This window comes from Alligator mississippiensis, chromosome 13, assembly GCF_030867095.1.
Source record: "Alligator mississippiensis isolate rAllMis1 chromosome 13, rAllMis1, whole genome shotgun sequence".
In the NCBI taxonomy this organism is placed as follows: domain Eukaryota; kingdom Metazoa; phylum Chordata; order Crocodylia; family Alligatoridae; genus Alligator; species Alligator mississippiensis.
The window spans coordinates 42256106-42282217 of NC_081836.1; the positions used below are offsets into that span (position 1 = coordinate 42256106).

The window sequence follows — 26112 nt, forward strand, 5'->3', positions numbered from 1 at the left end:
TTCCCAATTGTAAATGATAAAAAAGCAACTTTGGACAATAAGTTACATACAGCCAGCCAGACAAGATTTATCTCATATTTCTGTAAGGACCACAACATCCTTATTCACTGGTGATAAACTCAGGGGGTGGGGTAAAGAGGGGGTGTGTCTCTGGTCTTTTGCTGGAAAACTCTACTAACCACGTGGCCCTGTAATTTGATATGTCAACAACACTACATTGGCTTTAATCTGGTCATAACATGAGGCCCATCCCTACTCCAGATCTAGCTGTATAACACTGTTAGAGTAACATTTGAGGTGTCTTCTTTCCCTAACCTTTACCTTGCTAACTACCATTAACAGTTACATTGGTATCCTCCACATACTAAAGAAAAATGAAAGAAGTGTTAGTAATGTAATCCGGATCATTAAAGGAGCTGCATCCTTTTAACCATGTGAAATCTATGAACGCAACATACGCTGTGCTGAGAAGAGGAAGGTTTTTATGTTGGCTTTACAATGGATAAAGTAAGTACATCTCCACTTCTACAGGTCTAAAAAATCAGACCGTTATTAGTAGCACTATCTTGCATAAAAACTGGGGAGGACTATCTGCAAATCCTGAAGTGTGGGGAAATAAAGCTAGCGAGTGAGATTTTTAAAAAGTATAAAAAGAAATGATACCTATTTTATTATGAAATAGTCCTTAGATAGGTATAGTGAGGTAAACAAGGGGGCATTAAAAGACCTTGGTAAGTTCCATCAGCCATTTTTGATTTACATCTTATCCTTTGAACTAAGCAAGAAGCCTCACCGCAGTACTAACTGAATTGAGCATTGTTCTGGCACAACAATCAGATAGTGTTACAAGGAAATTAAAAGTATCATCTGATATGCCACTTGTACTTGTAAGTTTAAGACGCCTGAAGGAAATTAAAACCTCACAAGGGGGAGCTAATGATGGTTATAACTTTGTGAAGGCTTAAAATGGAAAGTATCTTAACATACGGTCTGCAACATTTACTGTGCTTACAAGCATACCAGGTAACGTTATGTATTAACTATACAGTTCAGAGAGAAGGGGGATGGAACGCTGACTCAAGTTAATGGTGTCTTAACAAATACTGAGGACAACAAACTGGTCCAAAACTAATAATGTTGTTAGGTATCTTATTACTCAGGAAAGCACAATTTATTAAGAATAGCAATGTGTGCACTTTTTAATCTATGAACAATGGCATAGCAATTCTGAAGCTAGTAAAGTATGTCAATTCTGATATCAAAGTATAGGCATATGCTTTCTCTAAAAGAAAAAGATATATTTCATAAATGCCCATGACTAAAAAATAGCTTGTTCAATCAGATTCATAGTTCTGAAATAAATCATTCAAACCATAATAAATATCAGGCATTTTTTTAATATAATTTAGGAGGAAATGGTCTTTCAGCCTAAAGAGCTTTTGCTATTATTCCAGAACACAATCTAAACTGTACCATTCTTACCTCAATCAATTTTCTTTCATAAGAACTAGCTAGTTCTTCATTGTTTTCCACTTGCTTTTGCTCAGGAATGGTAAATTCACCTTCAATGTTCCAAAGGTTGGGCAGAACTAAAATAAAAAAAGATTCATTAAACTGAAATGGAAATTACTGTAGTGAATAGGTAAATAATCTTTTCAGAATGAATACCTTCAAAAATCCTTTATCGAAATATTGAACACCAATAAAAAAGTAACTTAAATACAAAAGGGGGGTTTTTTCTTGTTTTTTTTTTAAACCAATATTTAAGTAGCTCCTCATAACTTAACAGTAAAACACAAAATGTAATAAAAACTGAGGTAATGGCAAATAAGTAGTATTAATGTGTTAAGTATGTTGTGGGCACATACACAATAACTGTATACTAAAATAAGACACAATTTGTTAATTAAATTTCCTAAAAGCCTTGTCCTAAAATTCTGTAACTCTTAAGTTAAGGCTACACAGTTTTGAAAATAGTTAATTATAATTCCTTTTTAAAAGTACCTTAGAGAAACTAATGAAGCATTGCCCAGGCAAAGAGGAGGAAAACTCCCTAAATTTGACTGAATTATATCTGATAAATCTGAAATTATGACCCTCTCCTCCCCTCCCAGCCCCTCCCTACCCAAAGAGTCCATCAACATTTGGAAAGTAAATTTAGAAAGTCTACAGGCTAACCAAAATGGAGTCTAACCATAAGGGATAACAAGTGAAAATTATTTTTTTGGTCCAATAAACAATCAGCTTTTCAGAGTTATACATTAGTTCTGAATCAAATGACTGACAATTTAAAACCCTTCTATTTGTTTTTTTAATAATATCACTGAATTCAGGGAAAAAACAAGGTTTCAAGATATTTGGAAACAACTTGAACTTAAATCAATAATTATATTATAAAAGTTTCTAACTTTTTCGTATCAGTATTCTGAATCATCATACTGGCATAATTTATAGTTAATACATTTTCAGTCTTACATAAAAAAGTAGTAGCATGTTCTTAAGCATAAATTGCTATAGCACTTAGGGGACAACTATGAAAACAAGATCTTCTCATAGATGAAACCTTTATGATTTCTTTAAAATGAGGTAAGCTGCAGAAATGAGACTACATAGAAAATGCCAATTTACTCAACAGCTGTTTCCTTTGTATCTGCTTTGAAAAAGGACACAATGACCTAGTTTTATTCCTTTTCCCCTGGATGATACTATGGGAGAGCAAACTGGATTGAGTTGTCTTTCACATCAACTACCGTACTCTAGGCTAAACTAAGATTCCAAATGTATTATTAGTGATGATGATGCACAAGAAGGAACTCACATAGCTTGATTATCACAATTCAAGCTGAAGTTGCAAGACTGGAAGAAGAATTATCAACATGTGGATATAAAATATGGTTTTAAAATGGTAATTTGTCTAACTGCATGCTCCTAATGTACCTGTGGCACTTGAAAAATGTGCAAGTTGCAGACAACAATCTGCTGTGAAAAAATGCATAATTACCACCATTAACATCACCAAGGCTCACAACATTCTGATTTACAAAAAGATTCATTCTCAAATTGGTACCGCATTTACAGAGATTCTACTTATCCTTTACTCGCGTCTTAACAACAACATCATTCAAATAAAAGAAATTAAGGAAAAGATTACCAAAACATAAAGCAAATTATAAAGCAAGAACAAAGCAAATCATTTTCTAGATACTGAAAATTATTTTTCAGGTGAAAAGAGTTTACTTCTGAAAGGTACAGCAGTTATTTTTCATTGAGTTTCTTTGCACCTAGAATAGCTGTAGCGTTCAGTCCTGAAGAGACTGCCAAAAGTATTCTAAAATTACCTGAAGCACTCCAGAAGACAAAGGTAACAGGTCTTTTATCATCTCTACAGAACACCAAGAATTTAACTTATCCTTAAATAGTTAATCAATAAAATGTAAGACTTTAGAGAACTGGAGAGCAAATATTTAACTGTTTTTCAGAACAGGATTGATTCCCATTTGATAAAATTTTATCCCCTAAGCTTCACACAGATTATAATTACTCAATTACCTTGGACATATGAAAGTTAATAAAAACACGCTAAAATTAAACAAAATAACTAGTACCTGTGCACCAGAGGGAGCACTTTTTGGCACAGAACAACACTGATACAGATGGTTAATCTTATTTAATATCCACTCTTGCTTGGTTTGCAGCTACTGAGTGCAGATATGAACTATAATATTTGACTGTGCTTCTCAACTAGAAAACCAGTAAACTGAAAACAGTCTTACACCTCCATGAGTGACAAAAAATGGAACAGAAAATGGAAGTTACCCTGATAAGATAAAATGGGCAAAATATGGTGTTATCATTACTTTACTAATAGAGAAAGATAGTGTGATCCAGAACAGATTCAAAAGTCTCAGACAAATTAGGTTCTCTACATAATTTTATGAAGAATGGAATTTACTGTAAACAAAACAAAAGTACTACAGGAAGTAGAACAAGAGACTGATTTTAGAAACTGATTGAGAGGAAAAGACAAGAGACTAATTTCTGAAACTGAGGGGACAAACATTCAAATGGAAGAAAATTTCCATTTTTGCCAATATTAAAGCAGCACAGCATTAGGAGACAGGAATGAGATTGTGAAAAGAAGTCATAAGCACCAAGATTTCAGTTAGCCAGAGAAACAAGCATGTGTATAAATTTTGCTTTTCTAATCTAAAATTTAGACAGCACAAAAGCCCAAGCTTAAAAAAAAAAAAGCTAAATTGCAAAGCAAAACAAAAAGATGACTGTGTCTCCTGAACCACACAAGCAGAAATGCTTAAGTATGTTTAAAAATACAAAGGGGAATAAAAAAGGGCTCCCAGACAAATTACAAATGTCTAGTAAATATGCATAGCAAAGAGGGGGGAAAAACCCATCAGGAACAAAACAACTAAATATGGTGATAAATGAAATACTATGAATAATCACTGAAAAGAAAAGATATGTGAATCCATTTAGTTCATGATGAGTTGTATATCAGAATACAAGAAATGGCAAGAAGTTAAAAAAACTGAGAGGAAGGAAGGATTCTGAGAAGATGAATAGAGGAAAAGAATTACCAGCTGTCAGTTACCAATGAGATACCTTATATGAGGTAATAAAGGACCTGGTGCCAAGAGACAAACATTGCTGAGAATCTGAATAACCTCATTATAAAAAAAGTCCCAGCATACATACATTAAGGAGGACAAAGTGCAGCAGAATACATTTTATAGCAGACAAAAAAAATAACACATGAAAATGAGGGCCACATGAAGCTGGATTTAATAAAAAGATAGAGAAGCAAATTACCCGCAACCAGGAGTTTCACAATGCCTGGAAAAATATGTTATTTTGTAATTTATGCTCAAATTATTAGAATCCCTGGATTCATAGGCTCCAGTGCGCCTGGAGGCCGAGAACACAGATCAGCTGCTGCTCCCAGTCATGGGGGCGCATCAGAGCCCTTGACTCTGCTGAGCCCTGGTGCCTGGGAGCATCAGCTGATCAGGGCTCCCAGGCCACGTACAGACAGACTTTACTGTTTTGACAGGATAAATGATAGGAAATATACCCATAACAGAAGTTCAGCACAATATTGGTTTAAAAATGGCAGAACCTGGTCTAAGATTTGCCCCCCTCCTACCACACTATCAAAGGGTGAATGTGTGTTCTGTTCACTACCAATCTAAAAGATGCCACTTATAAAAAAGTTGTGCAACTTAGATTGATTCCGCCTCGGGCTTTTTGAATATACATACCTAGCCCTAGGCTCTAGGGCACAGCCGGAGTCGGAGGCTGGGAAAGGCAGTCAGCTGATCTGCACTTCTAGCCTCAGGAAAGCATGGGAGTCAAGGGCTCCCATTCACCCCCAAGACCGGGACCCCAATCAGCCTGTGCAATTTGAGGCATGATGGGAACCAGCCACAAAGGTTTTACTCATTTTTTGGTGTAATAACTCTGTGGTTAATTTATTGTTTTATCATGCTATTAATTGCATAAATCAAGGGGCAGGCAAAATATGGCCCACAGGCTGGATGTGGCCCGCCAGTCACTTCCATCTGACCCATGGGGCAACTCTGTAACCTGTCAGCCCTGGCTCTGATCTACCCCTCTGCAAACTGGTGCGTCTCTGTAGGAGGTGTGCTTATGATTGCTAAGCAACCAACCCCCACCCCAGCCTGGCCTAACCCGCCTCAGCCCAAAGCTAGGGGACACTAGAAACAAGAAACTTCTGCCTGGCAGAGGCTCTTTCCTGGCAACTCCATGCTTGTTTCCAGCCCTCCCTGCTTGTGAGTGCGGGAATTCAGGTGAGGGCCCCACCAGGCCAGAGCCAGGGATGTTTGTTTGAGGAAAGGGAGTGGGAGCGCAGGCTGCACTATGGGGCCGGGCTGGACTGGCCCCACATCTGCAGGAGCATGGGAGCTGCATGCTATAGGGATGGGTCTGGCTGGCCCCACACACTGCTACCACCTGCAGCCAAGGACTTGGGCAGGAGCATGAGAGCTGCATTTGCAGGGTCAGTCAGGCTAGCCCTGCATACTGCTGCCCTGTGCAGCCAGGGACTCAGGCAGGAGAACAGCAGCTGCTTGTTTTGGGGCCAGGTGGGGCTGGCCACACACTCTGCCACCATGTGTAGCCAAGGATTTGGGTGGGAGCACTATTGGTCTGGGTGGGGCTGGCCCTGCATGCTGCTGCCATATGCAGCCAGGGACTTGGGTGGGAGCTGTGTGTTACGGGGCTGGATGGGGCTGGCCCCGCATGCTGCCACCACCTGCAGCGGGGAAGTGGTGTGGGAGCATAAGGAGCTGCATGCTATAGGGACAGAAGGGCCTGTCCTGGCTTGCTCCTACCACATGCAGCTCCAAGGGACTCCAAGGACCCCCTGGGCCCAACCACCCACACCCCCATACCCTCCCAAAGTCCCCACACACATTCCTATGCCTTCAACATAACTCCACACGCAACCTCACACCCTCCCACACCATACCCCAAACACACCCACACCCTCCATCATACTCACACCCCCCCTCACTACACCCCCCCACCCACACAAACAATATACAAGAGTAAGACTGTATTAAGAGCTATTAGGCAATCACGTCTAGATACACTATGCATACACACACTAATCAGGACAAAAATATGTTTTAAAATTAAATTAAAATAAGTTATACTAGATGTTTGATTTCTTTTTTTTGGTACATGATATGCTGTTTTTTTCCAGTTTCATGTTGGCAACCTCCCTCCCAAAAGGAGTACTTCCAGGGTGAGCAGAGGGACTTCTGGTGGCAAAGGTCAGGGGTTAGGGGCAGGACTTCCAGAGCCAAAATAGTGACCAGGGGGCAGGGCACCTGTCAAGGGGCAGGTCTACCCTTGTGGCCCTCAACAGCTCACCCAAACTCATTAAGCAGCCCTCCAGCCGAATTAATTGCTCACCCCTGCATTAACGTGTGGCCAGTTTAATACTTATGATGCGATTAATAGCTCAACATGCAGTGGAGGGGCTGGCTAAGGCAGAAGAGTGCTACAGTGTGGGGCTAGCCAGCCAGCAGCCCCCACACTGTAGTACCCTCATGCCCCAGCAAACCCCAGTCACCGTCTACATGTGCATTGCAGTGGAGTAAATAACTCTGCTGTAGGATAGTACTTGTGTTGGGCAGGACTGTCCTACAGCAGAGTTAATTAGTTTACTCTAGCCTAACAGGAGCATGCAACATGATGGTGACACTTTACTGTGGAGCTACTTAATTAAGTCCACCATAAAGCATCTCGTGCAGATGCATCCTCAGTCAGCATCTCCCTGCAGGATTTAAGCCAACTAACAATGCTGAGTCTATGAAAGAAATCAGAAATCCCCCTGCTTCCCCCTCATTATAGAAATATAATATTTTTTCTATTTTTGGCTTAGTTTAAATGTCAAAGACACTATGGAAAATAAACAAAGTTATTAGAAGCAGAGAACAGAAACACATGCCCTGTCACTAAAAGAAAAGGGACTTGTAATACACTGGCTTGAATGTATGCCACTAGATGCTCAAATATTTTGAGCAATTAGCAATTAGCTGGAGTCCTTAAAAACAAATGATGAAGCTTATAAGCACCACCCACAGAGACTTTGTTTGCAATGATAAAATCTCTTCTATGTACTGCAGGCAGCATACGTAGCAAACTACATTTATAAACTTTACATATGCTATGCATATTTGACTATGACTTGTTAAACGCTACAGGTTGAAATGAATATTTACTGATGGAAGAAAACTAAGATGATATGAATAACCCCTACAAAAAGACAGATAAATCAGTATATAAAAATATGATTAAGTGGGGTGAGTCTCTCTATGAATGTTTACATTCAATGAATGAAGAACATGGCGTTTTTAAAAGATGCTAAAGTAGACATGATAAACAATCAGACATCTGGAGGAAGCAGCTGGAGGTACAGCAATTAAACAACCTATAGAATCAGCTAATATTTTGCTGAAGGTGTTGTCTGGCTGTAAGAAGCTATTATTCATAGCTGAGTTTTTGCATTGTACCTTGTTTTTTCCAGATTTTAATTCAAACAGGGAAAAGGAACCTCTTTATTTTGTGATTTTACTATAATGTGCCCATTATTAAAACTTAAGCAATAAGCAGTTTCACAAGAAGCACTTTGTCAGTTACTGGATGAGACCGTTTTCACAAAAATATGGCACAGAAGATGTTAAAGGAAAAATTGCAAAGAAAATGTATGCTAGAAACGCATGCTACATGGGTAGGATAAGCAAAACAACTCAAGGAATATTCTGGCAAAGACTATTTTCCCCACAGCGAAAGTGGCAACAAGCTATGTCTGATCAACAGTGCTGACCCAGCAGCAGGAGGAATTCCTCAGAGGAAAGGATCAAAACTACGAAGTAAATCTGGTACTTGACTGATAATGCAACTGGCAATAAATATTACAAAAAAAATTAACACACTGTGTGTTTTGATAATCACTTTGTCTTAATGCTATAGCACTGCTTGCCAATAAAAACTTTATTATGGACAAAAATTTGGTACTGTAATTCAAAACATAACAATTCTATTCTAATAACTAATCCTCTCCTAGCTCAAATAAGTAATTAAGTTCCTAATGTGACTTATGAAAACAAGCAAGTTCTCTGCTCCAAAAAACCGAACCAAAACAATATAATACAACAGGTGCAAAGTGTTCTCCAGTAGTGTAAATTTCATGTTATATTTACAATACAAATATTTCAGTAATACTTAATAAATCAATATAATACAACAGTATTAGTTTAGTGTCTCCCCTCAACTGCAATTACTTTTTAAAATATTTAAATAATGACTTAAATAAGAATTTGTCTTGATTTATATTTTATGCAGGTTACTGATCTTCAATATTATAATGCCCTTCAACACACTATTTCAAGAATATTACAATTAAAATAATCCAAAAAATAGGCTAACAGCATAGGACTGGTTAGGAAGGTATTGAACTATTAAAGAAGTCATTCTTTAACAGAGATATTAGTCAAATTATAATGGGTCTAAAATACTTTAAGAGGATTAGGAAAAAGTGAGCATCCATATCAATATTTTCTTTCAGTAAACCTAATTTAATGTCCAGGATACTATACAGAACAACAAGTTCTGTATAATATGGTAACAACATTACTAAAAAGTACCACTGTATTATCATTATGAATAAATATGATTTCTTTGTAAAGTATTTTAGAATAGGTTGAGTTAAATAAAGCTAAATCAAAGAGAAATTATTTTAATCTAGTTAATAAACTTTTATTACAAACTAAAGCAAATGACAAAATATAACAGACTATAATGTAAATATAGCTTTCAAAATATGTCCAACTGTTTTACAGTACGTAAACTACTATAATTCTAACTGACCTTAAATGGACTCTTTTTAAAAGTACTTACTATATAAATTTTTAAAAACCCTCATTGCAATAAAATCTGCCTAATTCTTTTCAATACCAAGATGGCATTTGCATCTGACCTTAGATGGAGATTCCTACCCCGGAACTGCATATGAAAAAGTACATTCATGTAGTGAGCAATCTCCATACTGGGAGTATTATTCTAGCTAGTTCATATGCAGACTGCACCTTTAACCTTTAATATTCAAATTATGTCTTGGATGGTAAAAAGTAGTGACAAAGGACTGGCGACACAACTAGTGAGGATTCAGGACAGGGTGACTGTTGCCATTTCAGGGTGTGCCTGCACTGCCCCTGCTCAAAACAGCCTTTCAACATGGACTATATTCTCCTCCGACCATCTCATCAACCTGTTCTAAACATCCTTCTTTGAGCAGAAGTGCTGAGGGCAGTTTCATAGATTCATAGATGTTTGGGTCGGAAGGCCCCTCAACAGATCAAGTCTGACCCCCTGCCCTGGGCAGGAAAGAGCGCTGGGGTCAGATGATCCCACCCAGGTGCCTCCTCTTAAAGACCCCCAAGGTAGAGGAGAGTACCACCTCCCTTGGAAGCCCATTCCAGATTCTGGAAACCCTTACCATAAAGAAGTTCTTTGTGATGTCTAACCTAAATCTGCCCTCTGTCAGTTTGTGGCCGTTGTTCCTAGTTACTGCAAGGGGTGCCCTGGTAAACAGAGCATCTCCTATTCCTTGCTGACCCCGCCCCATCCCCCAATGAATTCGTAGGTGGCCACAAGATCACCTCTCAGCCTTCTCTTGTGGAGGCTGAAGAGATCCAGGGCCCTCAATCTCTTCTCGTAGGGCTTTGCCTGCAGGCCCCTAACCATACAAGTGGCCCTCCTCTGAACCCTCTCAAGATGTTCACATCCCTCTTGAAGCGTGGCATCCAAAACTGGACGCAGTACTCCAACTGCGGCCTGACCAATGCCGCATCGAGAAGTATCACCTCCCTTGACCTGTTTGTCATGCACCTGCTAATACATGACAAAGTGTGGTTAGCTTTACTGATCGCTTGGTCACACTGACAACTCATGTTCATCTTGGTGTCAACAATGAAACAGAAACTTCTCTTATGGTATGTGTATACCCAGATTTGCTTAATATTTTTATCAAACTGAGTTCAAACTTTGGCACTGTCAACAATCCTTTTCTGACAATGAATGAAGGCCTGCTGTGTTCAATAGCAGGTATGCAAGCCATCTTCAATATCACTGATCATGTGATGGTGCCAAAGTATCTATTGACATTGAAAGAAATGGAGCCTCAGGGACTAATGAAGTATTTTCTTCCTGACAAATGGGCAGTAATTAAGAAAATACTGATCTGCATGGAGAGATAGATCTTAACCACAGTTCAGCTTGATTCTTTTTTGGTCATTTCTTCTGTTGAATGCATGTAAAATAATATGGGTTAGGAGAGAGACATGTCAATAATGTTCCCAATTTGTTAATATTCAGCTTCTTTCCACCATCTCCTCTAACTCTTATGGTATAGCTTGATCCTTTAATCAGGGTTGTGAATGGGACATGGAAAAGAGTAACTGATAAAGCTTGGATTCCCTAAAGTCCCTGGCTGCCGGCTTAAAATTTAGTTCATGACTAAGTCTGCCAGCCCAACTGAAGATGCAATCTGGGTGAGGCTTGGGTGATGCTATAAATTTGAGGGGAAATCAGATCCTTGAACAGAGGATGTAAATAGGAATAGAAAACTGGAAAGATTCCTTCTGGGTCACTTAGTACATTCCCCTTCTTTTACAGAGAAGTATGCTATGTAATCCCTCTTCTTAATTTAAAAGTTTCTTACCCCCCAAAGCTCATATTAAGAGGCTGCTTCAGAACTTTACTTCTAGGATGGTTACAAATCTTCTACTTTCCAGCTTAAATTCATTCATGGCCAGTTTACACTCATATGTTCTTGTGCCAACATCATCCTTTAGTTTAAATAGCTTTTCTCCCTCCCCAACTTTATCCTCCTGATATATTTATAGAGAGCCTCTGTTTTGCTGTACTAAACAAGCAAAGCTCTTCTATATGTCTGCTACCTTGCAGCCCTTCTCTACACCCATTCCACTTTGAATCTTACCAGTGGCCTTGTCCAGCTGCATTAATACTTTTCTATCACTATTGAAAATACCTCTCCTGTCATATCAAACATCACATTTGCCTTTTTCACAGCCACATCATACAAGTGAGTAAGGCCTTCTGTGATCTAATATGCCTAGATCTTTCTTCTCTGTCATTGCCAAATGATGAACCCTAGTTTGTTGTGGAAGTCGTTAGTCCCTAAAAGCACATCTACACTGAAAATGTCCCTAAAAGTATATTAGTCCAAGACAACTTTAAATTTAAGATAACCCCCAAAACAATTAATTGTATACTGGAAAATTATAAAAACCTAATTATTGGGGGGGGGGGGTCATCTTAAATTAGTTCCCCTCCCACTGCTGCAGTAGGAAAAGCAATGGCAGGGGAGCAAGCCCCTACCTGTCCCTCCTGCCGCTACCCCCTGGTGCCTGCACCCTGCAGTTCCTGTCCCCCTACCATTGGTCCTCCTCCTCCCCTTGCCCTCCACACTTGCTCATGGATCACTTGCAACCCCCTACCTCTTACCCTATGCAGCAACTCTGACTCCAACCCAGGGCACAGAGCACATGGTGGATCCAGCCCTGTCCTTGACTGTACAGATACAACAGCAGCTCCAGCCCCAGCCTTAGCCAGGCAGCAGCAGTGCCAGAAGCTCCAGCCCTAGCTCTGGCTCAGGGTGGGCTGCCATGGCTGCAGCAGTAGCTCTGGCCCCCGGGGGCTGAAGCCAGAGTCGTAACAGCTGCTTGCTCACAGCCAGTACTTGAATCCAAAACAAGGTTTTTTCCCCTCTCATATTGAATTGGGGGGGGGGGGGGCACGCGTCACCTTGGATTCAAGTAAATCGGGTACTGTGTTAGGCACTAGTGCACACAAGCACACTAAGAGGGTCTGTGCATGTCTTGCCTCCTGAGCCAGAAGTGGTGGAGCCACATTCCTGCAATGCTGCAGTCACAATTAATTAGCACTCACCTCTCAGAAGTACTAATCAGAATAAATCTACACTACTGCCTGCTCAGGAGGTAACAGGCAAACTGAGAATCATGACGAAGTGTATCATTGGCATGGAAAGTATGTGGTGCAGATATGCTCTACCATGCATGCCCTTCCATGTTGCATTTATTATGGAATTTCCTTTAGCATTATGGTATAATAGATAATCCAATTTTTCCTTTACGATATTCAATTCTTCCTCCATCTTGATGATGCCTCCCACACTTGTATTATCATGCCAAGGCCACCAATGAAAAGATTGATCCATGAGGAACTCCAGTTCCTCCCTCCACCATCCAAACAATTCCTCTCTTACAGCAATATATGATTGCCTTCCCTTCAGCTATCTTCTTAACCACACTGTAATTTTGTACCAACTTCTATCAGCTTCATTTCTAAATTTCTGATGTGGAACTGTATCAAATGCTTTACCAAGCGAGAGATATTATATATGTCATGTTCCACTTGTCTAGAAACCAGCTGTCTTATTAAAAACAGATAATCAAAAATGGATAATCACTATTTTTGTTACTTACATCTAAAGTTAACTACAAACTCAGTTGCTTGCAGATGACTAGACAGAAGTAGTAGCCTGGGCTACATTTCATAATTTTAATTTTCCAGTAATTTGAGACCTATTGTTCATATGCAGAACTTGCTACCATGTGGTAGCCATTACGAACCAGTAAGAAGAGTTTACTACTTCAAGATTATGAACTAATGCATTGTGCTCTTTACATTAAGATTATTCTAAGATGTACTGTGCTGATATTCTGAAAACGAGGGGAAAAAAGTTCTTTCTAGGTTATCAGTGTATGCCCAGAAGCTTGAGTTTTAATAGCCCTGTTAATTCTAGTTCATGTAAAACACTGTTTTTTCTTTGCCAGTTTCATTGGTTAGCTTCACAAGTTATAACCAAAGTTGGCCTATTTTCAGATGGTCTTTAGTACCATTTTTCCTCAAATCCGGGACAAGGTCCTCCCCTCTATTAAGCATATGAAAAGAACCCCCCTTGTCTTAGATTTGAGTATGGGTCAGGCAAGCAGAGGGTGAGAATACCCCAAAATGGAGGGGAAGGCTCTGGGGAGGGCAGGTAATAGGTATGGAAGAGGGATGGGGGGTGGGCAAATGGCAAAATTATTGTTACAAGGTTTTTTTGTTTGGTTTGTTTTCCGGTTTTGTTTGTTTTTAGTTGTGTTTCAGGTTTTTTTGGTAAGTGACAAGAAATGAAACATGAATTTTATTCTGGTAGTAACATAACAGCATTTATTCCTAGGTGACTTTACACCTCTGGTTTGAAAACGTGTCCTCAGCAAATAGTGTTGCACTGTCTTGTGATAAGTGCCCACCAGGGATGCAGCACAACCCTTCCCAGATACCTGCACGTGCTGAAATGAGAAACCTCTCAAGGTAAATACAGCTTCCAAAGAATCAAAATGACTTATCTCCGTTCTTGTATATAGTTTATCCAGCTCTTCCACCACCTCCTCATCATCATCTTGACAACTCATTTTTTAAAAAGAGTAATTTGGGGTGTCGTTAGAGCAAATCATTTTCACATATTACTTCATTCATAAAAAAGGTATTAATCACATATCACTAAAGTTAGCTTCAGAAAAATGCACATACAAGACATAAAAGAACTGCATAAAAATGGAAAAACCAGACTTTTTCTGGATATCTCATGTATAGTAAATGAAAATGACATCCAAGCAGACTAGATAGCCATCAACATTACAGCCATCACATGTTCCACCCTTACAGCTATTCTTAAAATTCCAAGAAAACTGCCAATGCTGCCAAGCAGCCAGATAAAAAATTATGTTTCACCGTTCATCATCCAGGTTCAATAACAGCTATGCAAGGAAGAGGAGAAAGAACACAGGATTTTAACAGACTTCTTTTGTTCCTGAGTTAATGATTTAGCCCACAGACTTTAATTAAGTTTACTTGCTAATTTTTAAAGTATGTTTTGAAAAAATCTGACTATTCAAAAAATACTAAGTTTCAATTATTAATATTCTAATATGGTAAAGTAGTGGAACGTGGAATTAATTAATATCTATACTCTCCTACTGAGCTCTAAAGCAACAAATTTTCATAAACCATAGATTCTAGCTTCACTGTTTATTCACTGGAAATGTATTTATGTAAATAAAAACTTTGGATAAATAATATTCCTTTTTTCTGCTGCAGTGTCTATTAATGTATAAATTTAGATCCCAGGGAAATATTAAGTGTATTCTTAATTACGGATGTGTTTACACTGGATCAATAGTGGTACTTTTCTGACTCATACCTTTAGTATTTTGTTCTGCTGCACAAAAGCACATGCACAATTTCCACTGATTGCTGATGTATATCCAGGTGGGAGGGAAAAATATTCTATATCTGCACACATAGTGAAAGTATTGAGAGTGATGTACCCTGATCTTACAACATCATTAATTATAATCAAAACACACTTTTACTTTGTAATCTGACTGAAAACATGCAGAAGAAACAGGAATTCTGTAGAAGACAGAAAAGCAATCCCACAGCTAACTGTGTATGATTTTTTATAATTGCCTGACTTGCACATTTCTGTCATTGATACAGCATAACTACATTTAGTTTGTGTCCCAAAGGAAAATTAAATGCCACAAGTTGAAACAGATGGAAGAAACACAGCAGATGGCACTGGATAATTCAAGATCAATTTTGTTCTTTTGTTAGACCCTGCTTTCAAAAGCCTGCTTTTACATACTTGACTTCTTGTGAACTTAACTTGAAAACTGCTTTGTATCTTCAGTCAGTGGAAGCTAAAGCCTAACTGCCATTCTATATAAGGACCTTTTATTATTTTCTCATTTGTAAATCCTTGACTCCTGACTTTTTTAAGAAGTTTTGAAGACTCATAATTATGTTTTATTTAGTCATATTTCTGGTTGATTCTTATTTTTTCTCACCTTAAAGGCTTTAAAATCAAACAGTTGGAGAAAAATCATTTCATTCTCTCAGTCATAATTGATTTAAGTCTGTAACAACTCAGTTTTATTTTCCTTTTTGTTAAAGGCAAGGAATCTTCAAATACAAGGTGAGATTCAAGCATCTAAAATGATACCAACCTTTTTAAGTTCTAAAAGTACAATTTTACAACAGAAGCATTTTGTAGGGAAGGTGAAACTGAAGTGTTCTCAGTTCTAAAGTACTTCATACATATTCCTGAAGTCATAACATATTGTTCAGATTTTGAAACATCATGTACTGCCAAATGAAACAGTGACTAATAAGCACTCTAAACAGGCAGATTTATTCAAATTTAGCATCTATATTTTACTAAGTTCAGAAAAAACATTTTCATAGTATATATTCAAAACACAGATATTATTCTTTTTAAATAAACTGAGAACATACAAAAAAGAGCAATGCAAGCAAGTGATCTTTACCTAATTTCACTTTCCTGTGTATGAATGTTTTAAATATTTGTGATGACAACCTCTTATAGCAAGGCTAACAAAAGGAATAATTAAATGCTTGTAATTTCTTGAAAATATTACATGTTGTAGTACAGGGAGAAAACTTTGAAAAATATATGACTTTTTTCTGATAGAAGTTTGCATCTCTGTCATGAAAGATAAAGGCATTTTTATTACTTTCAGATCAATTACGGATTTTTAGTATCTATTAATAACAGTTTCTAATTTCATAAACATTACATTGTAATAGCATTTTATTTATCATAACGAAACAGTTTCAGCTTTAAAACTGATTTTGCCTTCTTCAAACTGAATGTACCAAGGCCTGTTGTTAAAATTACTAGATTTCACACAATGGGTTTGCTATTTCACCACTGGATCATCCAAAATGGATTGGATTCTAAAAAAACTGAACCATTTATATTTAAACTTCAGTTTAAATGTTCTGCATAAGAACAGTTCCACTATCAAGCATCTACCCATATAACTTACTTCCATCTTTAGCCAAGACCCCAAAAGTAACTGAAATGAACCCCTGCTTCATTTCCCAGGTGGGATTCACCCCTTGCCAAACAGCTTGATGGGGGTTGTGACTTCCCCTTACACCCCTCTCTTCTATCCTGGGGTTGGGAGGGAGGCACTGTGGAGAGGCTAGAAGCCAGAGCACAGAGCCACCAGGGTTTAGCACATCTGGTGGAGGGAGCTGCAGAAAGCAGGGAAGTGCTGTGTTTTCTTGAGAAGTGCTTTGGGGACTGCTGGGCCTCTAAGGACAAACAAGATGTGGGGGATGAGGAAGGTGTTTAGTGCATGGATCTTCTGCCAGGAGGCCAGCAGAGAGGATTTAATCAGTACTGGGCCCAAGGTAGACTCCTGAGGAACCCCACTCAATAATTTCTACCCAGTTAGACACTGAGCCATTTGTTGACTACTACTGGCACCCAAGGTGCGTAACCACTTTACAGTCAATTCATCTAGGATGCATTTTATTAACTTAATTTATGGGAAACAGTGGAATGGCACTGCTAACAACTAGGTTTATCAAATCTACTGCTCTTCCCCCATCCACAATGCTTGTCACATTGTCACAGAATGAAATCAAATTGGTTAAGCCAAACCCACTCTTGGAAAAAAATCTAACACAGCTGATCACCTGTTTCCCTCTAGCTGCTTAGAAACAGATTCAATGATGGTGAAAGGAGAGCTCTAGCACTATCAGGAAGTTTTAAAGATGTCAGCATCCCAAGATAACAGGCCTAAAAAAAACTAATCTTGATAGGAAAGCATTAGTTCCTGTGTCAGAAGAAATACAACAGAACAAAGAACTGTGTGGAGGGTTTAACTAACTTTAAAACTGAGTTTCATTCCAATAAAGTATTACTACTTTAAACCAGCCTAGGAAAGTTCTATAATTTGGCCTTACAAAACTCAGTCCATTCAACCATAAATAAACCAAACCCTGAAATAAAAAGTCCAAATACTTGTTAAAATTATTGCATCTAATCAGGTCTAGAAAATGGAATATAGCCATATCCTGCTGTCTGCTGACAGAGTAGGATGTCCAATCCTATTCAGTGTTTACTCAAATAATGCCAAAAATCCAACTGCTCAGACTCAGATTAATAAGCTCTCTTGTATGGAAAGCTGCAATGCCACTGTCAACAGTAAACTTGGGACACACGATAAGCATTCTTGGACAGTGTCCTTTATAATCATTTCATTTTTTTAATTTACTTCAATGCAATACTGTCTAGTAGCCTGAATTTCAACTATAATTTTAAGAAACCACTTAAAAACCATAGTCTTAATAATATTTGATTTCAGTCATATTCTAACAACAATGTTCTGTGTGGATTCTTTTCTTGTTAAAACATTAAAATCTCAAAACAGCACCAATTCAATTTATTCTTTATATTTCACTGGTTTTACATTAACTCCAAAGACACAACGTTCCAAGGTCTACAGTATGTTTAACAAGACTCCTCTTTGGATGCTGCTGAAGCATAAAGAAAAATTAATCATCACTAAGAGATTAATCATTACGATGGAGTAGAGTAGCAAATGAAATCATTTCTATGCAACAGTTTTCGCATTCCTGATGAATACAGCTTTTGCCAGAATGTCAAAAAGATGATGGCTGGAAGCTTGCCAGATTTAAAGCACAGAGTTCAATTGCCCCATCTGTCTGTACCTAGGTTAGTTAAAAGACAAGACAGTACCCTTATTAACCTTAATTTACAAGTGAATAAATTAAATATAAGAACAAATGTTAAGGAAAATGTTAGAGCTTTAATATAAAAAAAGCTTTAATGTACAGGGAAATTAGTGGTCCATTCTTTCTTCATTACATTTTCCTACATATTTGTAAGGGTCTTAGGATTCTGTGCAATCTTATAAAGATGTGCTGCAATCCTTTGGCACATCTGAGCGAAACAAGAACAAAATGACCTTGAAAATATATGCTTTGGTCAGGAAGTTATGGGTTAGGCCATTTTATGAAATCAGAAAACTGGTAAACATGGCCCAGACAGAGCACTATGTTATAATTACAAAATCATGTAAATGTCAAAAAACAAAGATCATGGGTTACTCTTTCTGATATTCAAATGAAACTTATTATCAATTTTCTAAAGAATTAAGGCCTCTGTGTGGTACACAGGAGACCAGCAAGGGGACAGGGCACAGTGGAAGACATGTCAAGGAGCAGAGAGCAGATTGGCTGGGGGGAGCGACACTTGGGGAGGGCACTGGGTTAATCTGTAGTACACCTACCAAAAAGGTTAGCCCTCAGTGTTCTAGATTTACAGCGGCAAAAGGTGAAAAAGTGAGGCAATTTCCTAAACTACTAATTCAGTTCACAAAGATTTTTTTTTAAATAAAAACAAAAACAAAGACAAACATAACAAATCCTGAAATCATTCTATTATTTGTATTAAACGTTTAGCAAATGGGTTACTTCTAGGGATGTGAGAAGCAGGCCCTATTTGATTCGGATGCGGATTTGGCCCTGTCCCAAATCGGGGACAATGATTCAATTAGTTGATTTGAATTGCTGTCCTTGATTCAATTCAGCCAAATCCAAATCTGAAGATCTGATGCTGATTCAGAGAATCAGCGATTCAGACATGGACACAGTTTTAAATGTTTTTTCTATGTATCTCAAGATACCAGCACAGTTTATGAATGCTACGATGCAGGGGTGGATAGAGCATCCCACAGGTGCATGGGGGAGGTGGCAGCGCATCCCACAGGAGCACATGCTCGGCAGCGAACCTGGAAGTGGACTGGAAGTACTTCCAGTCTACTTCCGGGTCCGCCAGGGAGCGCGCTGGGGCCCCCCCAGCTCAGGAATCAGTCACAAGTGGACCCTGGGTACCCCCCCCAGATCCCGGAGGCAACAGTCGCCAAGTTGGGGGATTGTGGGTGAAGGTCCCCTGCGCACTCTCCGGCAGACCTGGAAGTGCTTTGGTCCACTTCCAGGTCTGCTGCCAAGTGCACTGGGGAGCCCCCCACGCTTCTGTGGGACACTCCACGTGCCCCAGCATCGCAGCCCTCATGAGCTGCCTGCTACCTAGAGGTATGTAGATAAAACATTTAAAGCTGTGTCAATGTCCAAATCACCAAATCTTTCCGAATCAATTCGGAGGGTTCTAATTTGATTCGGAGAAATTAAAGGGTCCTCTGATTCAATTCGAATTTGGAGATTCAGCCAGCCAATCAGGCCGAACCTCTGCCAAATCAGGGACCAAAGCTTTGCATAGCCCTAGTTACTTCTTCCATGAAAGTTCTCCATATTTCTCTTTATGCTGTTGTCATGGAATACCCTCCAAGGAGGATTTGCTCAGGACCACCATGGCCTTGTCTAATTTGAGCGAGTCCCCCAAAGCCAGCCCAGGCATGGCTTCTAGAACAAGGTGGGAACCCAAGTGCCTTTCCATTGTCTTTTGGTCTCTTACCTTCCCTGGTACTATGTGGTCAAATGCTGACTCAAGTTAGCATCCAGTTCCATTCCTGAGAAGATCGACTTTGCTTCTTGTTAGGGAAACCAAGCGCAACTCAAGGTTCCAAGCAGCAAGGCAGACAGCCTCTTCTAAGATCACAAAATCATAGAATCAAAGGACCAGAAGGGACCTTTAGGTGCTTGTCCAGCCTCACCTTGAACACCTCCAAGGATGGTGACTGTACCACCTCTGCTGGGAGTTTGTTCCAGATTCTGGTGACCCTTACAGAGAAAAAGTTTTTTCTTATGTCCAGCCTGAATTTACCCTCCATCATACAGCCAGAGGTTCCCTGCCTCCCTCTCCAAAGGGGTTAAAACAGTCCCTCTGTCCCCAGTCATGCTGGCACAACTTGGAGCAAACCCAAAGGTATACAGCTGATCCCTTTTCAATCTTTCCAGGCCACTGAGCACCCAAAGCTCCTTTCCTGGTCTCTTTCTCCAGACTCCCCTCTCTCCACCCTGTTCTTCCCAATGTTATATTTATCCCTGTCCATTTCCCAGGTGTTGGCCATCTCATCTTCACTGGTTTGTCAGTAAAGCTATTCCAGGCTCTCTGTAGATAACAGAGGTCCATGTAGAATGCCTGCCAATGGATTTGGGAGTATCTGAAGTCCCAGGGTGAGAGCTTGGGATGGAAGGTGCTCGCTGGTTGTAGTGCCCTACATGGTGTTTAGGATGATTGAGTTCTCCCTATTCAATTGATATATTTTTTGGAACAATTAAGTTCTGCTCAATTGATATAATTTGGAACTGAATTAGCTGATTTGACTTGGAACACAAAATATATTAATATACAAGAAAAATGTGGTAGGTTCCCAACAGCGTGTTTGCCCAGTATGCATGATGTGTTTTTTAGTCATACTCAGTGTTGACTATTTATTCAACTTCAGAGTTGGTTTCCATTACTGACCACATGCTGCTTTTAGCAGAGGTTCAAAGATAGGCAATGTATTTAATATGGTCTCTGTAGGTGAATGCAAGACAAGGGGCTTGTTCCTCCATGCTGATTGGGGGAAAAAAAACCTCATCTTATATTCAAGTAAATATGGTATATCTATGTTAAGCAAAGAATCAGTGGATGATAGTAACATATAGTTCTAAAGGACCTTAAGTCATCTAGTTCAACACTTTGCACAGATGCACAATGTACTAAACCACTCCCAATGCATGTCTACCAAGCCTCTTCTTGAAAACCTCAGATGTTTCCAAGAAGCCTGCTCCATCGTCCTACTATTCTTAAACTTAGTAAGTTTTTTCCTGACATTTAATGTCAATTTGCTTTGCTGCAGTTTAAACACATTGCCTCAAATTCCTCCCTCTGTAGCAAGAGAGAACAGTTGTTCTCCCTCTTCTTTATGGCAGATTTTCAAATCTTTAAAAAATGTTAACATGCTCCTGCCGCTTAATCTCCTTTCCTCCAGATTAAATATACCTAGTTCTCTAAATCTTTCCTATGCGTCTTGCTTGTCAACCCCGTTTATCTTCTTTGTGACTAATCTTTGAATGCTCTCAAGATTCTTTATACCGTTCTTCATATGCAGTGCTCACAACTGAATGCAGTATTCCAGCTGAGGCCCTTGCGGCCAAAAATAGCGATACTATCACTGATCATGTCATGCACACAATACATCTGTGAATGCTGTCCAAAACTGCATTCACTTCATTGTAAGATCATTTTCCTGGTGCATGTCGAGTTTTTGATCTGCTATAACCTCCTAAGGTCCTTCTTGTCAATGTTGTTGCCTCACCAGTTATCCCCCATTCGTTATGCATGCAATTGGTTTTTCTTTCCTAAGTATAGTGTGTTATATTTGTCAGTGCTGACTTTCATTTTGTCATTGGTAGCCCAGCTCTCCAATTTATCAACATCCTTTTGAATTCTAATCCTATTTTTCAAAGTGTCTGTAACCCATCCCAGTGCTGTGTCATATGCAAACTTGATCTGTAAACTCTCTATTCCTGCATCCAAGTCATTAATAATGATACTAAAGAGCACTTGACCAGGAACAAATCCCTGTAGCATCCCTCTTGGCCATGTCCATGCATGCAGGCACGTGTGCTTGCAGCAGCTCAAGTAGCAGCTGTACAAATTTATGCCAGAGATTTGTGCCTCAGCACACATGCCTAAACATGTACTTCGGTGTGACGCAAATTATGCCACTTGGGGCAAACTGAACCTGCCCAGCTCCTCCCAGATCTTCACCTGTCATGGCCCCAGCAGTATAAAAAGCTGCCTTGGTGAGCAGTTCAGGACTAGTTACATTCAGGAGCTTCTGAGGCCTGGCCAGTTGGTACCTGGGGACACTAACCTCTTGTGCCAGCTGGACTGCTCCAGCAGCCCTGACCTAGAGTGGCCCCTGCACCCTCTACCCACTGCAGTAGTCTGGCAGTGGGGGCTGCTGCCTGGCTATGACCTGCTGCCACTGCAACAGCATCCATCTCCTCGGACCTGCGGCCCCGTGGCTGTGCGCCTGCCAGACCCAGATAGGGACTGCACAGCTGCCTGGGCTGCAGCATGGCCACTGCAACGGAGCCACCTACACCTCTGGGCCAGCTGCCAGCAGGCAATGGCTGTATAGTTGGCCTTTGTGCAGCATTGCAATCATGTCTTCTGATGTCTCCACTTTGCCATCTGGGCAGATCTTGTCTGGAAGATGTGCTCATTGCGATGGCCCGCTTTGAACTGTCGAAGTCTATCCTCCTGGCCCCTAATGGCCAGGAGGTCAGCCCCCTCATCCACCTGGTCCCCAGTGCTGGCCCTGGGCAGGATCCTCTGCCTGGGTCCTGCCACTTGCCTCACCAGCAGGGATTGTGGTTTTGTCTAAAAATTGCAAATTCTCTGATTTGAAAAAAAAAAAACAACAACCCATATTCTGATTAAAAAACTCAAAATCCCTGTTTTTCCATGATTAAAATAAAAAGTCACTCTATGTATAGGTATCAGTTGGGCAATGTTTTATTGATATATTTACAATTTTAAAGCAATTTTGAAGCCTACCGGTGGCTTAATCATTATAATAAAATTAATTCTAAATATCTACATACTTTGGCATTTGCTTTTGTTTTCTTTATCATAGAAAAATGAGAGCTCCCCTGTCCCCCTTCACTCACCAGGATGCAGGGCCAGCTGCAGCTATCCCCACAGCTGCTTTTTGGTGCTGAGCAGCACTGATATGGCAGTGCCCTGCCCCTGCCCATGCCCTTACCCCTCACTCACAACCCACAGCCCCACCAGTACCCTTCACTCCTGACCTGCAGCCCCTGCCTGCCCCCCACTTGCTCCCTCCTGACAGCAGCTCCCTCCCTGCATCAGGACATGGGTCCCACTGCTTTGTGGCTCTGAACAGTGCCAGCCCTTGCTATTCTGTTTCCTGTGCCTAGGCCCCAGTGATCTCCATGCCCTTCCTGCGAAGCCCTTGACTGGGGCTCAGGGACTGGGCTGAGCAAGTCCTTTCCCTTCCAGGCTGGCCTCCCCCTGCACAGGCTGCTCTAGGGAAGTAGGGGGGCTCCAAGCCTTGCCTTGGCAGCTGCACCTACCCAGACTGCTCCCCCCCAACATCTCTCTCTCACACACAACCCTGCTGCCACCCCTGGGCCATCACATACACCCATAAACCCCACTGCCACCTCAATCCCCGCCCCTACCCATTACCCACCTCCAGTGACACCTCCAGCCCCTATATCACACCCCACAAGTAGTTTCCAGGACTAGGAGCTCCCCAGGATGGGGCCACATGTCCCAGCACCAGTGGGGGTTCAGGGTAGGACTGCGGTGCAGTAGTTCCCCATGCAGCCCCAGCTCCCACCAACAGGTCCCATCCTTGGCAGCTGGGCACACAGAGTGTGAAATTTCTGGGGGAAATGAGGGGTTTGTGGGGGCATGGGAAGGTGTGTGGAAGGGGTGTGTGGCGTTTGTGGGAATGTGGGTTTGGGTGAGTGTGGGATTTATGGGGGCATGGGAGTTTGTGGGGGGTTTTGTGGGTCTGGGTTTCATGAGGCCAGGGTGTGGGAGTGTGTGTGGGTTTGTGGGGGGACCCACCATGCACCCGCCCTCCTGCCCTCCCATGGAGCACAGCCCCCATCACTAGAGGCAGCAGCCAACAGCGAGCCCTCAGGGCACTCATGGCCTGGTGCACAAAGAGCCCCCAGGTGACATGTGGCTTTGCCTAAGTTCCAGGTGCTACATGTGGCACATGAAGCTGGCCCAGCCCACAGACACACACCTTCAACCAGGACCAGGCCAGCTTCTGGCTCCACGTGGGGCTCCTGGCACTCCAGCAGAAACCCGCACATGGAGACATAAAGCCCACCCAGCTTGATGGCGTATGGACTGGGGGACTCACGCACCATCAGGTCAAATGGGTTCTGTGCCTACAAATGCTTTTGTGCCTCCTGCTAGAGTGCTGGGAGCCCCACATAGAGGCAGTAGCCAGCCCAGACCTAGTTGAAAGTTTGTGCCAGTGTGCCGGGTCAGCTATGTGCCACATGTCTAGCACCCAGGAGTTAGGCAGAGATGTGCCCTGCTAGAGGACTCTGCCTGCAGCAGGTCATGAATGTCCCAAGGGCCCACTGCTAGCTGCTGCCGCTGGTGGCGGGGGCTGTGTGCCATGGGGGAAGCTACACGCCCAAACTCCCCACACCCACCTACACACATGCCATTGGGCCAGGCGGGCTCTGTGGCTGCCCCGACTTACTGTTTCCCACCTGTTTGCAAGTAGCTTTTGCAGACTGGAACTCTGCCAGCCTGCAGAGAGCTATTCACAAATGGGGAAACCCATCGTTTCCCCTTTAAAATGGAAAATCCACATTTTCCCACAGGAAACAGAAAACCCACATCCCTGCTTACTCAGATTGCCCATGGTCCCTGCTGCATCCTCCATGTCCTCCTGACTGCTGCTGGCCTGGAGCTGAGACCTGGGTGCCTCAGCCTCTGGGACATGGGCACAGCTGAACCCCAAGCACGGCTGCAAGGCAGCCTGCCTGATCCTGCTGCTGTGCCTGGGCCCAGGACAGACCCTGAGTGCCTGGCACACTCTGGAGCAACCCAGGTAAGAGCCTGGGTCCCAGCCAGCTCCGGAGCCACTGCTGCCAGCCAGGCCCTGCTTTTTTTTCTAGCACACTGAAGCAACATGCTGGAGCAGCAGGGGCATGCAGCAGGCATAGAGACCCTCTGGCTGGGTGCTAAAGCATCTCCTTGGAGGACCCAGCCTCCAGTTGCTTCTCGGCGTGCTCCAAAGTGTACCCCATGCTGCATTTTTCTGGCATGTTTTGTTTTGATACTAGGATTCCCCCGTGTCAAACTTAAGAGTCCATGTTCCAAATATGCAGCACTGGGAATATTTTTTAGTTCGTGAGGTGCTTTCTGCGGTGTCTCAGACTGCTTTGAGACACCGCAACAGATACATGCAAGCTTGTGTGGATGCAGCCTTTGAGTCCACTTTGACATCAATTCATTTATAGTTACTTTTTGCTTGCAGCCAGTCAACCAATTATGTATCCACCTAACAATCACCAATTAGCACACATTTTTCCAGATTACTTAAAAGAATGTCACATGTTTGTCCTAAGTTGCACTGAAGCCCAGGTAGGTTATATCTATTGAATTCCTCTCATCCAGCACACAACAGTTACACAGAAGAGGAACAAACTGGTTTGGTACGTGTTCTTTACAAATCCTTGTTGGCTGCTCAACAACCCTTCCTTGTCCAGATCTTTATAAATTCATTCTTTTACATTTTGTTCTAGTTATTTCCCAAGTATTAAAGTCGGGCTGATTGATCTATAATTATTGAGATCCTTTTTTTTTTTCTTCATTTTTTAAAAAGACTGACACTATGGGTGTCTATACATGTGCTCCGGGGGGGGGGGGGGGGGGGTGCTTAAATTAGAGTGGCTCTGAGAGAAGATCTAATTAAAGCACCCGCAGCATCACATGGATTCAGCGTTTTGCACTTCAAAAAGGTGGTGGGGGCATTTTCACTAAAGCTTATTTGATGAGCTTCAAAGCGCCCCCGCCACCATTTTGAAATGCAGGAACACTGAATACACATGACATGGAGGCTACTAGAGTGTGCTAATTAGCACGCTTCAGCAGGCTCAATTAATCAATTCTGCTCCAAT

At 41.3% G+C, this 26112-nt stretch overlaps 1 protein-coding gene across 4 annotated transcripts in view; it reads right to left on the reverse strand.

Annotated features, from left to right (window-relative positions):
• SNX29 (sorting nexin 29) overlaps positions 1-26112 on the reverse strand; it is a 454827-nt gene that overhangs the window by 291911 nt on the left and 136804 nt on the right. For all 4 annotated transcript variants that reach the window (XM_059716635.1, XM_059716634.1, XM_059716637.1 and 1 more), the window contains one exon: positions 1483-1589. In XM_059716635.1, coding sequence (XP_059572618.1) covers positions 1483-1589 — 107 coding nt within the window. The remainder of the gene's footprint in view (positions 1-1482; positions 1590-26112) is intronic.